Source organism: Anoplopoma fimbria, chromosome 9 (genome assembly GCF_027596085.1).
Source record: "Anoplopoma fimbria isolate UVic2021 breed Golden Eagle Sablefish chromosome 9, Afim_UVic_2022, whole genome shotgun sequence".
NCBI lineage: Eukaryota > Metazoa > Chordata > Actinopteri > Perciformes > Anoplopomatidae > Anoplopoma > Anoplopoma fimbria.
In genome coordinates, this window is record NC_072457.1 from 28,217,353 (window position 1) to 28,234,912 (window position 17,560).

The following is a 17,560-nucleotide window of genomic DNA, read 5'->3' on the forward strand; positions in this document are numbered from 1 at the left end:
TGACTGTCACAAAAATAATAGAGATGATTGAATATTGTTGATATAAAAAAAAAAATCATATTTTGGGAATGATTGTGAGGCTCCTAATTTGGATATGAATATATTCTTGATTTTTCAGCTAGGACAATCTAATTATGACCCCAATGTATCAAATTTGACAATGTGAAATCAATATGACAATGTGAAAGTGGTTGCTTGTATTGATGAATGTACAGAGAATAATCACCTGAATCTGTTATCACCTCAATCAACTGCTGTGTTCCCAAGTTGTGTTTGCTGCCTCCAAGAGGTTAAAGTAGAGGTTAAAGTATTTCTCTTTGAAATTAAATATTCACGACTAAAAAGGCAATAATTAGTGTTAACTTTTGGGTAAAACAACATTCTTTGGTGTAATTTATTATTATATAAATAGTCAACTAATACCCTTCATTGTGTCATTGTGGTTTGATCAGATTTGATTGATAGTGGCCTGACAACATGAGCAAAAAACCCTTCAACTGTCATCCATGGTTTTAAGAGAGCAGATGTAAACCCAGAAGCAAGAAAACTCTCTTGGTTTATGCACTGGCCAAGCAATTTTCATTTAAAAGAATGAACGTTATTTTGGAGTCCAATATCCAGTTCTTATAACACGTCCATGCTGTCATCACATTTGGATTCAAATATGGCGGAGACCTGATTGGTGTTGGAAAGTATGCAACACCCCCTTTTGCCAACTAAGCCCAATTCCAGCCAAACCAGCCAAGAGCACAAAATTGCACAAATGCAGAAAAATTCTCAAGAAAAAAACAAACTGTTCAAATGGTGGCAGAAACATTTGCGTTTGTGTTGAGCTCCATTGCTCATTGTAACAAAGCTGTTTGAAAAAATAGGTGTACTGGGCCTTTAAAATTAGAAAATTTAGAATTTAAGATAGATTACAGAATCCCAGATGATATATAGTCTCCGACCACAGTATGGATAATATATTGGTATATTGCCATCAGCTTCACAGGTACATTGCAGGGGCATAATCTGTAGGAGTCCCTTTGTATAAATGACAGGACTAATCCGTCCACATTATCCACACATGTCACGGGGATATCCTCCTAGTGTGCATCCAGGCACCAGACAATAGCCTACTATGTACACCACAGACCAGAGTGACATTCAGGCTTATTCAAAGCTAATCAGTGCCAGTCTATGAGTGATTGCCACTGGCAAATGGTGACTGCTGACATTTTAGGCTGCACTGCTCTACTGTAAAATGGAGGAACGGTATAAAAGTCAGAGTCAGTCAGGTCCGAGGTGAGCCAGCTCTCCTGCAGTAACAACCCGACCAGGCTTAACTGGAAGTAGCCGGTCTCTGCAGTCACATATAGTCTGCTGCTGCTTGTAAAAATTATATAAGAGTATGAGGCTGACTAATGAATGCAGTGTCCAGTTTGGCAGGAACAGGAGGATGGTGACAACCAGGCTTAACAATACGGACATTTAGGAGAGCTGTTATGTATTTGTGTGTGTGGGTGTGAGTTTGGGAGGTGTTCTTCATTTGCAGCCTCACGGGCTTATAAAGTGAACAAAACTAAATTAATTTCTTACATAAACCAGATACGATGGATTTTTTATACAATTTCATCTGCCCTTTGCTCTCTGACTCTTTCTTTCTGTTGCCAGCAGCAAAAAGTTTCTCCTTATCCATCTTGAAATCTTTAACAGCCCTCCTTCCTATAGAGAACATCGCCCATGGATGTGTGTGTGCTTGTATATTTTGATATATATCAGAGAGTCTAATACAGTATCAAAATCTGTTTTGACAATGATAACTCCCCCAGTTTAAGTTGGTGGGGAGCAGATCGAAAACGCAATGGGGTTCACGTGGGAGCTGACTCCGGAGACGCAGAGTCGCTGGAAGCAAACAAGAATCCAAAAAGTCAAGTCTCCTGCTGCTAACTGAAAACAACACAAACAAATAGTCCCAGTTGTACATCCCTTTTGCCTCCCTCTCTTCAGCATATATTACACTCTGTGTGGTTTACAAAATGAAAGAATTAGAGCACATTTATTTCAAAATGTTGAGAAGAATCTGCTCATACACCTGTAGCCTCAAATAGACCTGATTTGCTGCCTCAAAGGACTCTATTCAATAACAATGGTATTACAGTTTAAATCCTCCCCTTGTCCTCTTCTCTCTGTGGACTGAAGACAGAGGCTGACAAAGGTCTAAGATAGCAAGGCAGTCAGTCATTTTGGCTAAATGGATGAATTCAGCAAGGAGCACATTCAGCACCAAAAGGACCCAGAGCCGCAGCTTGTTATTCTATCAGAGCTATTTCCTCGAAGACGCAGTTTGTGAGACATAAGTTCAGAAAGAAATACGTCAAATGTTAGCATGAAATGAGCCGGATAAACACATGAAACTCCTCAGTGAAAACAGCCTTCACAATAGAATACTTCCCTTCTAAAGAGGTAAAGAAATGTGGTGTCTTGACAAACTCAAAAAGAGGATCTTAAAGCTCATAACTCTTTCTCCCTGAGGCACACCACTAAAACTGCAACAGCTTGTGTGTGACTTGCCAGGAGAAGAGAAGAGAAGGTAGCAGGCATCACGGCGCGCTGGAGGCAACATGCCCAAACAAACGTCCACTGGCAGCCAGCGCTTTCTTTACAACTTACAAACTGCATCTTTAAGCAAAGATTAGTTTAAGGATTACAGGGCTGGATGCTTTTAGCTCCTTGAGAGTGCTCGATCTCTTTCCTCAGAGAGTTATCCTCCCTCCCTATTCACTCATCCTTTATAGTCATTAAACAGAATGGAGATGTGTGATAGAGTAGGATGGGAGAGGGGGAGAAAGACAGAGGGAGAGGCTGAAAGAGAGAGAATTAGATTCTCTGACACCCCGCTAATTGAGCGATCTCCTTTGTGCCCGGCCCAGCCTGCCAAGTTTTAATTAGCAGCTAATCAAATCAATATGGAAGCTGCCAAGCGAGGAGGAAGGCACCTAGATCGTGGGATGGCTGCCTGGATCACAGCTGCCTCTGACCTTTGAACCTGGAGGAGGTTTTTCAAGGCTGTAAATGATGAGGGCCAGCGGCACTGATGGCCTGTAGATCTCTTTGTGAGAGAAGGATGGAGCGACCGTGAGGTAATCTGTCATCACTCAGCTGGTTCGACATGAAGATAATTGAACTGGAGGATAAAACCTGTGAGCTCATCTTCTAAATGTTGTCTTTTAAAATGGCCATTTGCATGAGAGGGGGAGTGATGTGAAATGTCGACTTTGTAACCTTTACACGCAGGCATTAATACCAGGGCTTTTGTTTTATATGAATAAGATCTCAAACTGTAAGGAGTACAAATGCACATCGGCTCTGCGTGCACACACTTTAACAGAATGACGTCTGGCCATTTTAACATTTATGACACGTGCCTACACATACACACACGCCCCCCCATCATACACACCTGCCCTTCAACAAACCCTTGAAAAGTGTTAATTACAGATGAAACCTGATGTGATGTGTTGTGCCATCTTCAGAGACATCCACATAAGCTGGGGATGAGAGGCAGAGTCACTTCTGCCCTCTCATCTGCTTCAGGAAGCTGTCAACACATCCTGACCTCCCCTGGAGGCGTCCAGCTGGACCTGACGTCTTATAAAGCCCGGGGCCCCCATGGCTCCTACAGCTGCTACCTCTCTGTAGTTTGTCAAACACACACAAATATATAAACACTTCCACGAAATAACGTAAAAGCACAAGCATTCACATGCCGTGCGTGTATGTGTGCACGTTTGGTCACACGGGCCCTCAGACCATTAGTGTTCCTCACTCTCATCAAACACAAAGTCAAAACATTCATCCGCTTTACTGGCGACATTTACGTGTTTCTTTTGCCTGCGAAGATAGGATGATGTAATCGGGAAGTGATGTCATTTGAGTGTTGAGAGGGCATTAACAGCAGTGCAGGCGTCAAATTACACAAGCATCCTAAAAACCTTGCCACAAATAGAGTCGGCAGCAGTGCTCTCTGTTGCTAAGTGGTTAGAGAAAGAGTCGGTTAACGTCAGGTTGAAACTAGTCCTCGAACCAGACGCCAAACCCAAGCTCACTGTGAATTAAATTTGAATAAAAGCATCAACGAATTTCACAATAACTGTGACTAAATACAGCATATGCCAACAGCAACAAGTGAAGCCACAGCAGATTGTTCTAAAGCAAAGATAAGACAATGTGGTAAAGTAAAGGAGGAATGCAAAGCTGAAATAAATGGGAGTTTTCCAATAACTGCCTTTCTAGATAAGATTGTGTTTTATTCTCTAATGGCCCCAAATCCCAAGATTGCTTGGAGGGATGTTAAAGCTATTAACACATTTTGTAAAAATCCTTGGCTTTCAAATGACTATGTTCTATTTCGAGGTATTTTCATAATCTTTGTAAACAAAATGTTTATGTTTGAGAGGCATAAAATAAAAAAAGGAAAGTTTTGGTTTTGGGATACAGAGAATACACAGCCTAAAAGAGGATGATTCACCACCTGCGAATAATAAAGCCTTTCGTATATTGGCAGATGGTAGCCTGCAGCAGGAAACTGTCCATCAAGTATATGATGCAAAAGGGAAGCTGAGGAGATGCAGCTTTCTGACACCTTGTTCAGCTTTACACTAATCTTCTAGTTTAGTTTGATTATTCAAATATTTGATGATGTAATGAAATGCAGAGATGAGATGTGATGCAACGCTATACAATAGTACTAGGGGTGCGATTTGATTGATTGTTTGTTCAAATGCATTAAAAGACCTGTTTCCATTTGTCTAACAAAAACCTCTAGTGGCTGTGTGAATTACTACTATTGTCTGTGAGGAGCTAAGGTGGGAGTTGTGGGATGTAGTTCTAACAATGGATGAAGCTTTTAGGGAGGAGGTCAGGGTGGATGGTTGGGAGCACAAAGTGTATGACATTGAAACAGGAGACCATTTTACTTTCGTTTATGACCATATACTTATAACGATGCTGACATTCCCTTTGGCCTCAACTCTACTTTGTGTTTAGTGCTCACTAAACAACACATTCATTTGCAACATGCTTTTGTCCAAAGTTAAATGCATTCCATCACAATAGGAACGAGAACTGGAACTGGAAGTGCAACCCTCCTAAATAACCAACTAGAGAGTTCAGAAAGCTGCAGTGCAGTAGGCCTAGAAAACTAGCAAATGTTAGCATCCTTCAAAGATGGTTACAGCACAACTTTAGACTCTTGTTATAACCCTCACCAAATGATGGCAGATCAGAAACCAGTAACATCAGTGACGTTTGTAATGGTGGTTTTCCATCGCCTGCTGATTAGAAAATGTTCCATTGGGTCGTTTTAAAAGGAAATGGAATGCAACCTTTTTTCTTTAGTTTGGAGTACTTGTTGGGTCCAGTAATTAATATGGGATGGGATATAATGCCTTAAGTAACATTACATTCTGACTCATTTATTATTCAAGCCTTAACAGTAATCACTTCCTAGGCTGCAAATTTACTGCAGGGCATACTGTACAATGTAATGTAATGTAATGTACATCATCCATATAAAAGGCCAAAACTGTTCCATAATGCTCAAGGTGATCTATAGCGGACAAATGAGAGGCCTAATTAATAACGGTAGCCTGGCACCGGCACCTCTTGACCTCCATGTTATTATATGTACGTTAGCAGCTTGTGTTCATTTCCTGCTAATTAACCATTGCTCAACATGCAGAGAGGGAGGCAGAGCAGGGTGGCTGCTGGTAAACGATGTCTTCTCCACAGCAGCAACTGCAGCATATAGCGGTAGGATCCACAGTGATCCACCTAAGATGGGACCCGGATGAGCACGATGCCCTTGAGGACAGCCAGGGACTGCAGGGCAGAATGGATGGCTGCATTCACAGCCATAAATTCTCTGCTTCCTAACTATCTCATTCATCATATGCACACCAGACTCCTCTGCACCATGAATACACCAACACACGCACACTTCCCACCCACTCCTCCTACCTCCCTGGTTTGTCCTAGTAAATAAGGCAACAGACAGAGATAGGGCAGAGAGTGAAAAACATGAGATAAGTGTATCAGTGAAATGACCATATGACAATGCACAGCCCTCTATTTCACCTTGGAATGTGTGAATTCATTCGTATTGGAAGAGAGAACAGTCCTTCTCTCTCTGGCTCTCTACAAAAGATACATTTTCATATCTTCTTCTCAGCTGGTCACCATTTATACCAGAATTTCTTCTGTTCTTTGTAGATACGGAGTCTGTCTGAGCTGTGTTGGGCAGTTGAATAAATCACATGGCTGGACGAAGAAGTTCAATTCAAAGTATGATCTCATGCAACACCATATGGTAACATAAGCAATATGTGTTTGCTTTGGTACAAGAAGCAGCCGTGCACAAGGCTGTGTAACCGTATAAACTGAAATCACTTTTATGTTGTTGTTTACACTGATGAAAAGGGTTTTGTCTGCTTTTGATTGTGGTTACTGATTCGCCTTTTCTTTTCCCCATAAATGCAGATGCATTGCGACAGAAGACAGCGTTGATCAAAGCTGAAAGAAAACCTTGATGTTTTTTACAATTTTATTTGGAAAAAAAAACCTGACTGAGCTTTGTTGTTTCCTGAAACAACTCAAGCTCTGTCAAGCAGTCAGATTTAATATCCATCAGACTTTGTTTCCCACCCTTTGTTTGAATATTGATATTAAAACTATATCTGATGTATAACTTTTAAAGAAAATTGCCTCAATTCACTTTGCACATCCACATTCACTTTTCAGATTTCTTCTTTGTTTTTCTCCCTCATTTCACTGTGGCCCACTCAGTGATTTATGGCGCCAGAAGACAATGTAGAGCGGAGTAAAAAGAAATGTCGTTCTTTTGACTGAAACCACATTTCAAACTTTTACTGCTATTCCAATATTAATTCTGTTATCTCTGGATCAATCATAATTAGTCTTGCTGCTTGCCAACCAGCCTGGCCTGAATGCAGTATGAGGAAGAATACTGTAGATAAGACATATTTCTACTGCCCTCAAGTGTCCAGTCGGGGAACGTCACTGACAGAACAAATAGAGCTACGGGTATTAGACCTCACTGACACCATCTATTATCCACAGTGCTGCTGGACAAGGGAGCTCTGTGAGAACTGATGACATTATAGCAAGCAGCTAATACGTTTCCAGACTTCAATGGTCTGTCTCTCAGTTTTCCGTGGTAATGGATGTGATGTTTGCACAAGGACCTCGGTGTCAACTGTAAAATGCTTTCTTCCTGCCAGGAATTTAGAGCAATGAATTGCTTTGCTTGAGCTCCATCAACATCACACTGGGAAAGAACACAGAGAGACCAAAACATCTCACAGTGCTCTCATTTCTCAGCCCGAGTCGTATCCAGAAATTACTTGAGGCAATGAAGATTTTGTCTACAGGAATGGCAGAGGTTAGCAAGTAGAACAAAAAATCAATGTGGATAGAGCAGCACTGGAGAAACACAGCACCAAAAATATCCCATTTCCTCCACACGCTGAGAAAATGTAGACTGGAACTTTTGCCATTTTATTTTGAACCACAAAAGAAAAACACTTAAATTCATCAATTAATTAATTATGCAGTATAATTGCAACTTCACCACTGTTTAAGACACGTTTCAGGGGGAAAATGACTTTTAAATGTTTAAAAAAAAAGCACAAACAAAACTTAGTGAGCATTGATTTGAGGATATACATGTCAAAAGACAACTAGACGTTAAGGCTGAAAGTCGGCTTAATATGGGGGAAGTATTTAAACATAGTGGCTACATTAAACAGTTGCTTTAACAGCCAATAATTGTATTTAAAAGTTTGGCTAAAACCTGCTTGACATTGTAAATACAGTTATGCAGAAGTTGTTGAATCCATTTCAATGGTTTCTTTTGACCTGCAATTTGCTAAGTATGATTATGTGCATGATTCTATTAGGTGGTTGGAACATAAAATAGTGGCAATTAATTTAAAAATTATCTGCTAGGCTACATACTACAAGATATGTGGGGTTTTTTTGTTTCTTTTGGGGCGAACTGACCTTTTAACTTTCTCATAATTTTTGTTAATTCTATGCTTCCTTCTGGATCAAATTGATCATCGATCTTTATTTTAGTTAGTTACTTAAGTTCTTAGATTAATAAACTATTAATCACATATATATACTGATATTTTCAGTATCGCACGTTCTACAAAGACACAACCGGGTTGCTCTCTCGCTCCCCCTGCCTCTGGCTCTTTCTATCAAAGTAAGCCAAACAGCAGACTTTTTGTTTCCGTATTAATGTATTCTATTTGTTTTTTGAGAGCTGCACGTCTCCTCCTCTCCTCCACAGCGGTGCTCTAAACCCTTCAGGGACATCTCAGAGATCCAGCTGACATATGGTGCAGACTGGAGGAACATGTTGGAGGCTGCCAGGCTGTGGACGCCAATCCACAGATGTATGGTGGCATATTGTCTTCAAACAGACTCTGTCACTGTGGCAGAAACAGTGAGAGGTTCGCAGGAATGAGGATGCCTTTTCAGAATGTGTACCTTCTGACTTCACGTTTTCCTCCTCAAGCCATTTCCAGTTTGAAAGAGCCTCAGGACTTCGGTCTCTACGCACTAATGCAGAGCTGCTCTTATTGCTCCTTAAGGCGATAGCTATCACAGGAAGCTAAAACGGATCTGAAATCTTCTCATACTGTAATATCTACGCTTAATTGTGGCAGCCAGAAAATACCGGCAGCCAATCAGTAAACAGAATGGATGCTTGACCCGTTGTGTGCATGTCGCCTCATATCTCCTGACCAATAGGCTCTCCTAACCTTAACCACTCATCTCTGATGATCTCTGTTTGTCCATTAACCATGTGACATGTTGACCTACGTTACAAATAATTCCTTCCCACATTAACACACACAAACACACTTCCAGGCTGCAGAAAATTTTAATTATTGTGTAAAGTTGCATTTCACTGCTGCTTGGTGTGTTTCAGGCGTAAGCAACCTTGTGGGAGTTTAATTTTACAGTAAGAAATGGCAACAAAAAGAATGATAACACATGGTGGGTGTTTTGTAGGCTGATTACAGAATCTAAGAATATATTTGAAGCTGACTACTTTTAAGGTACTTGGACTCCTGATCTCAGTTTTAACTACGCAAACACCCGAGATTCGCGTCATTCTTTGAAGTTGGTTACATTTAACTCACTTTGGACTCAGGCTTTCGGGAGATAGTGTTCATTAAATGCTGTTAAAAACAGAAATATGAGAGTATTGATATTAGATATTTATAAAAAAAAATTACTTTCATTATCTAGGATTATAAAATAAACCACATAAAATACTGTTTATACTGTTATACTGAATTTGTATTCATTTATTTTATTAAAAATACGATTTTATAAAAAAAAAATTGGCTCTATTCATTCACTCAGTTCAGTTCTCAGTTCAGCTTATGGTTAAAATTGGAAATTGTGAACCAGAATCAGCTTATTTGGCCAAGTATGCGAACACATACAATAAATTTGACTTAGGCTTCTGTTGCACTTAATATACATAGACAGAAATGTACATACAGCTAAAAACACGGACAACAAAGCTGAACAAAGCATAGAAACATAAAAATATTTATATTATTAAATTGTATTTTTATCATTATAAAATGTTGCAGAGTGTAAGGGTGCTGGAGTTAATATGGGATGATTACTGTGACAGGTTTCTTTACATTTACATATATTTCTGGACTATTTTGAATGATGCAGAATAAATTACACAGAATTACTGACGATTCTTAAATTCTTAAATATTTGTCGTACTTACATTTCTATTTGATATTTAAAGTTCTTCAGTTTCTGATGGCATTTCATTTCATACCTGTATTGTAAGATAAGGTTACACACTAATCTTGTTAAGCTGTAATAAATTCAAATCTATTTATTTTCATCCCTTTGAAAGGGTATGTAAATGCCACTATCCAAAGCTCACCAGAGAAATGTTTTTAAAAGCAGATTTCCACAAATTTCTCCCCAGGGGAGCGTCCTTCCCCGGGAGTCTGGATGAATTTCTGGTGAAGGGCTCTTTCACAGATTTTTTTTTACTAGAAGTTCAAAGTCAAGAAAAAGACAGCATAAATGGGATTGAGGGGGTGTTAGAGGCTTTCAAGGTTCCACACAGATTTGAAACTCACAAGATGGTCAAAGCCTTTGACCAAATCAGTCAATAAGTTGCTCCTTGGGAGTATTTGGCTCTGCTTCTTTTGGTCTGTGCTCTTTGATACTTTACAGAATCCCCCCACTTAAAAAAACTGCAAGTACCATCAAACTGTTTACAAGCTATCTGATCAAGTGGTTTATTTATTTCTGCCAAGACAGCTGACCGCAGATGTATTATTGTCAAAATGTCACTGCTGACAGAGCATGAAAGCCGTACTTCTCCAGCTCTTCTGATCTCTCTGCGCATCGTATCCTGGCTGGTATCCCTGGTTTTGAAAGCATCAGCAGCAGCATAAGAGTTTGTTTTTTCATTCTTTTACAAGGCAGCGCTTGAGTGCTGTGAACCCATGAGGGAGGCAGGCAGTGTGTGTGTGTGTGTGTGTGTGTGTGTGTGTGTGTGTGTGTGTGTGTGTGTGTGTGTGTGTGCTCTCAGCCCACAAGGAGCACTTGGACAGAGATGTTGCATTAACAAGCTGTTACCTCTCCTCTTCAGAGTCTAATGTGAGGTCAGCAGCCAGACTCCAGAGAGGTTAGGGACAAGACAAAATACACAGAGGAGCCCAGAAAAAGGTCACACTGGTGAGAGGATGGCAGGGGGCAAAGAGCCAAGGCTTTTTACAAGCTGGCAGTTGTGTTGCAAAGATGTGGCTTAATGGTTGCTGGGCCCTCAGCGGCAACATGGATGTCCTTATTAGAGGTTTGTCTGGAGTCAGAGCACAAGTCCTCTTCACAGTCAGGTATATGGTGTTTATGGAAGTAACTCTCTGAGGGACCTGTCAGTCATGTCGCTAACATTAACAACTTGCAGTTTTTGTAATGGATTTGTGGTCTCAATGGGCATCCGCATGCTTCTCATATACCTTTTACTTCAGCAGCTGCTGTCAGTGGAGTAACAGGTAAATATTTTATAATTTTCTCATTTCAAGGCAAAACCCAAGGATGATTTTTGTTCTCTGAACTACGTGAGGAGGAATGACCACGGATGGAGACAAAGTTGATATGCTTTCACACTCAAAAGCATCCCATGTTAACATGTTGCCCAATTTGAATCCAACAAATTAAATTTACAATATTTTGGACTTTTGTCTCCAAGATCGGGTGTCTTGTGTAATCTTTAAAACGTATAAATGGTATTTGAACTAGCTTATACCATTGCTCATTTTTTATTTGCCAAATTTTTCCTTAGTGTTCTGACCAATGGCTTTTCAGTTCAGACATCTACTGCACATCGACATCATGCATTATTGAAATATAGTCAAGACTTCTTTAAATGTATATTTTGCTCCATAAAGATGTTTGTTGGTACCATGAAGATCTGACCAAAATCCTGCATAGCAAATCATCATTTTTTAATATAAAAATAGTGTGGGAGCAAAGAGCATATTCTATTTTTTTTTTTTACCATGTTTAACCTTGTCAACCAACTTTTCAAATGTTTCATCAATTTTAATTAGTTGTTTTCATGACATCTGTACATGTGTATTTCTGTGTGGTTTCTTAAGGACAAACAGCTGTTCCAGGTGTCAAATTGCATTCTTAGAGAAATAAATTCCCAGCATTTTAGTGTGTTCTACAAAGATTTCTGTCTCTTCCAAAGGACTTATTGACCCTGTGACAAGAGCTGCCGTCTTTCAGAAGCCACCTCTAAACAGACACCCATTTGTATGTAATAAGTCACAGCAGACTTCAAGCTTTCATCTGGTGTTTTTTTATTTGCAGTTCTTTACATTTTAGAAAAAGAATCCAAGGATTTTGCCTCCTGTGTGTTTCCGTCTGGCCTCTTCGTGGTCCATGATGCCAGCTGAGGTGGTCAGGACAATGTATCTGTGGAAACAAAAGTCAGCACGTTACCATACAACTCAGATAAATCCATCACACTGCAGCAGGCTGTGGAGATACACAACTCAATATCCTTCACATAGATCACAATTATAAAGTGAGCAATAAGAAACTGGTACAAACTATAGGATCGCTAACACATGTTACATCTAAAAAAGAAAGACAGTTTAATTTAAGAAGTAAATAATGGTAGTATACTCTCAGAGTACGAGTGTGTTTAATGCATCTCAGACGGCATTTGTCATATACGGCTCCACAAGTAAATAACAGATACCTCAAACCTACTCCAGACAGATTGGTTAAATGGAGTGCACATTTAATGGATATGAAGCCTTTTTGAGTAGGGTGGAACCAGACAACTTCAAGGTAACAACTCATAACACTGGAAGGCAATATGCATCGTGAAACCAATCACTGCCTTGATGACCATCTACAGAAGAAAACCACCCACTTTCAACAAGTACCAGCTATTGGCGATCTTTCTCACGTCACACTCCCCAACAAAGATAAAAGCTTTTGCAGGTCAGATATACCCCGTCTTCTCTTCAGATAAACTATAAACAAAAAATAGCTCTTCAATGTGTTCAGCGTATTGGTAGCTGGTCATCCAAAATAGTAAATGGGTTCAAATTAACATACACTTAGCCAATTGCTAAAAACATTTTATTGCTTCAGTTATACAAACATGGCTTAATCTCAAAATCGGTATCTAAAACGCAGTAAACTCTGCCTGCAGATACAGAATGATATCCACTGCTTCTGAGAAATTATTTCCACCATTCATGCATACATCCAGCCTCTTACTAGAACCTACTCTGACTCAACCGCTGATCAAAATAGTTAGAGTAGAGAACAGAATTACTTGCCTCTTTTCTACAGTGCTCATCAGTGTCTTCAACAAAAAAAGTTATGCTAAGAACTTAAAGGCGAGGTCTATTATTCAGGTTTCTCTCGCATAGAGAATTACAATGCAACTGCCTCCGTCAAATTTCATGACGCCCCAAGCTATAGACATAACTCTTGACTGCATCTTCATTGGAAACAGTTTAGTAAAAAACTGTGGATTTCTGTCATCTTTAACTGCATTGCAGCATCGGTGCTTTCAAACTGCCAAAGTGGAAGAAACGAGTCGCCTGTGTTTTTGTCTGGACCACAGTAAAGAGGCTGTCACAATGTTACTGCTGGTTACGTGCCACCAAAAAAAACTGACTGCCAAATGCAAGTAAATTATAAAAAAATAGGTCATTTTAAGAAAATGTTGCATAAAAATGTGAGGATTACTCGAAATAGTTTTTTCTAAAATAATTTTTAAATGCTTCAGAAATGGGTCATTTTTTGCAGTCATGTTCTAAGTCTCCCTTGACATGTGCTACTTTAGTACTCTAAAAATTAAAAATTAGTGGGACTGGGACCAGGAATTCACATTATTCACATCCCTGACGATCCATGTAACAACTGTCATTTTCTTCAATCATAACCATTACAAATCCAGAAATACATTGCTTGTTAATAGTGATGCTTGAGCCATTTGAAGGCATGCGGCCTCTGTATGTGGGTGCACATGATCGGGATGGATCATTTTGGTCCAAATACAAATGTTTTATCAAAATTCTATTTTGCAACGCCCTTCTAAAAATGTTTTTCTACATGACCAGACGGAGGTTTGTGCATGATGATGCTGCTACACATGCAGTATAAATATAAACATCCTTAAAGTCTGTAGTAATGTTACACAGTTACTAAGATGCAATCGGCATACTCCCAATTTGCAGACAATAGAACCTGCATGAAGTTAAGTAATGAAGAGCTGTGTGAAGGCAAAATTAATTTGACTTCGAAAGTCACACTAGAATGCAAACTAACAGATCAATGGTAGACACGCCACTCCCGGGTTCTTCTAGGATAACATTTCTGTTTTGTGAATGCCGTTTTTGGCTTTGAAGACAGAAGATACAACTGCCTCAGATTACAGATGAATGAATGGGCATTTCCATTTGAAGAAAAAAAAAAAAACCTGCCTTCTAAGTTTCTTACATTAAAAATCATAGAAATATACAGCAAATTGGGATTCTGAGTGTTAATCATTAACACTACCGTGAAAAACTAAATTTATAAAATTTTCCAATGCAACCACACAGGACCACCACGCAAGGCAAGCATCCTAGCAGGTAAGCTGAGCATGAAGCCAAGCCACTGCAGCAACTAACTGATCAAGACTGGAGGACATAAAAAGGTCCAGTCGGTTGAGCACTACATCACTGCCACCATTCAGGTTGTGTTTATTTTATGTGTATTTCATATAATATATATAAAACAATATAAACACACAAATATTAGTGAATACAATTCTTACCCAAACTGTCTTGATGGCAGCAGGTTGTTCTGCCACTTCTCCAGATCCTTGAGCTGGAGATCAAAACGTGGACTGATCACGCCACACTGAAAGATATAAAAACATGCTGGTTAACAATTCACATTCACACATGTAGTTAAAAACTGTAAGATACACCATCTGTGTCCTCCGGCATTTAACATCTCCCAAACAAAAAACAACAAAGCTCTCTTTAAAACAGTGAGTTTAATAAAAGTAGCTGCTTAGAAAACATTTTTACACCTAGGGGCTTGCTAATGTCCTGAGAGACTGGTTTGAAACAGCAAGAGAGGTTTAAAATGTTTAATTTCTTAATATAATTCACATTAAACCTAATGCCAACAATTGATCAAACAATGCATTTATTTGAAATGGTCTTGAAAGCAGATGAATAGCAGGGTCAAGTTAGACATTTTACCTTGTTCAGCCTGCCTGTGAGATTGACAACGATTTTTCCAGCTCGGTGGTCGTCAATGATCTCAAACTCACCAATGTAACCTGAGGTACAAATGACAGAACACCACCATTAAGTAAGAACACTCACTTCAAACCATTACCGATTTGACCAGAATCAAGCTTAGTGTTTCAGATTTCAGTGAGACACTAAGCTCAACAGCCATTACCTTTCTTTAAAAAAAAAAAACTTTTCTGCTGGATGTTGACCATTTATTTAACTATAAACTCTTTTGTAACTTGCATCTCCTTCCAGCTTCACAAGAGTACATATAATGAACAGAACAAAGTGCTGCCACTTTGACATGGCCAAATTATTATCTTAAGTGTTTCATTAAACCAAAAACACCCAAGACTCAAACCAAAGAACAAACAAACACTCACCGTGCTTCATCATGACGGTCAGGAAGCGCACAATAACCTTGGAGCAGGGCCTGAGGAGGACCTGGCGTTTCCCACGCTTCTCAGCATTGTTGATGCATTTCAGGGCATCCGCGAGAACGTTCATGCGCACCATGATGCCTGCAGACACACAGGGAGAGAACCATGAGGTGATGAGTGATGTTTGAGAGCCATAACGCATAGAAATGAAGCCAGGCATAAAGTCACATCCCACTGTGGGAGTACTATTCAGCACCCTCAAACCTCTTCATTACAGTCCATGCTTTACAGACTTCACCTGGGTTTTCACATTACATTACATTACAGTCATTTAGCAGACGCTTTTATCCAAAGCGACTTACAGGAAGTGTATTCAACATAGGTATTCAAGAGAACTACTAGTCACCAGAAGTCATAAGTGCATCTCCTTTCTTAAACAAGCATCTTAAAGCATAAACCAGAGCAAAAGTATAGTGCAGAGGCAAATTACTACGAAAACAATAATTGCAACAGACTAATACGAATATAATAAGTGCTACAAACTACTACGAATAGGATAAGTGCAGTAAACATACATATATCACAACGTGATATACACATAGATCAGCCATCTGAAGAGCCTTTTCCTAACAGTTAGGCCAGCATCATACTTCATAATATATGACTGGGACCTCTTAAATATTAGAAATGAATGTACAGGAAGTGAAGTATGTGTAGTCCTAATTAAGTCACGACTACATTTATCTCACAGGTAACAACTAGGCTGACACTGGTAAGTTACATTGGGTAACTTGCATTCACAAAAGCTGAATTTTACGCGCAGCAGGTGAAGTATTGTATCATTTAATTGAGTAACAGAACAGACATGACTCCCACAAAGCATGGTCCTTCATGAGCTCTGCCAGGCTAACCTTACCTAGCCGACTAGAGCATTAAAGCGGCAAAGCATCCCCCTAAATACACAGTGTTCAACCAAGTGTCGACCACCTAGAAGAGTAAAAACACTCTCATATCAACGGAGAGCGTTCACGTCTTATCCGAGGTGAAAAGACACTCATGTGGTTTCGACGCTAACAGTCTCAGGCGCCTTGAACGCACCATCTCCCAGGGCCGATGAGAGCGACTGCTCGGGGGAAATGTATTGTCCAGTTGTGTTTAACTCGTCTCACCAATCGACGCGATAATCATCCAAAATCATTCATATGCACTTTGGCTTTCAAATGATCACTTAGATGGGACATATAACGTTCAGATGCATAAGATACTTAGAAGATTGACAGTGGCAGTGAAAAAGGGCTTCTTACCGGTTCTGCAATATGGCGGAAAGAGGAAGTGGAAGCAAACCGCAATGCATTATGGGAAACACATCCAAGACTCTTTTCAAGTAGAGATGGACCACACGGCAATGAAATGACTGGCTTTATGTTTAGGATAAGTAACGCACAGCACACTAATGCTAATATTAAACGATAAAGAGAATGTTTGAACATTTAATGCCCATTCCAAAAAGGGCTTTAAAAGGCCAAATGGAAATTAAATTGAAACCCGGTGTTACTATTAAATACGTGCAGGATCTTTAGTAAATATGTGTCAAATTTAAAGCAGCGCCCCCCGTGGTAAGGATGTAGAATTGCATGCATACATTTAAGATAAGATAAGATAATCCTTTATTAGGCTTACAACAGCATAGAGTAAAGTGCACACAAGAGACATAGTAGAAGAAGACAAGCTAAAAAATAAAAAATAAAAATAAAATAAAACAAGTATTATAAATAAGCAATAAAAAACAGTAGAAAAAACAACAATAACTGAAATATTATATTTACAGACAGAGAAAAAAAAAAAAATAACTGAACTATTTCAACTATTTTTAACTTTTTTAACTATTATTGCACAGTGTAATGTGTAATGTATTGCACAGGTTTTTATTGTTTTTATTTGTAACCATTCCCCTGCATTTAGCTAGTGCCAAATATATTCATGATTTTTTTTTCAATCGTATTTCCTTTTCTAATCTAGAGCAATAAGGCTTGCAGAGTGCAATCCAATATTTATCTTCAGCATAATAAAAAACAAATCCTATTTTTTGGTTTATTACATTACATTACATTACAGTCATTTAGCAGATGCTTTTATCCAAAGAGACTTACAATAAGTGTATTCAACATAGGTATTCAAGAGAACTACTAGTCACCAGAAGTCATAAGTGCATCTCCTTTCTTAAACAAGCATCTAAAAGCATAAACCAGAGCAAAAGTACAGAAACAAACTAATAGGGTAGCTCAGGGTAGTACT

At 39.2% G+C, this 17,560-nt stretch overlaps 1 protein-coding gene across 1 annotated transcript; it reads right to left on the minus strand.

The window, feature by feature from the left end:
* Nucleotides 1-11,913: 11,913 nt before the first annotated feature.
* Nucleotides 11,914-16,676, minus strand: rps15a (ribosomal protein S15a). The gene is made up of 5 exons (XM_054604130.1): nt 16,570-16,676; nt 15,269-15,406; nt 14,850-14,929; nt 14,414-14,499; nt 11,914-12,045 (listed from the first exon to the last, which is right to left on the minus strand). Exons 2-5 carry the CDS (start codon nt 15,399-15,401, stop codon nt 11,952-11,954), a joined length of 393 nt encoding a protein of 130 aa, XP_054460105.1. The 5' UTR covers nt 15,402-15,406; nt 16,570-16,676; the 3' UTR covers nt 11,914-11,951.
* Nucleotides 16,677-17,560: the final 884 nt, after the last annotated feature.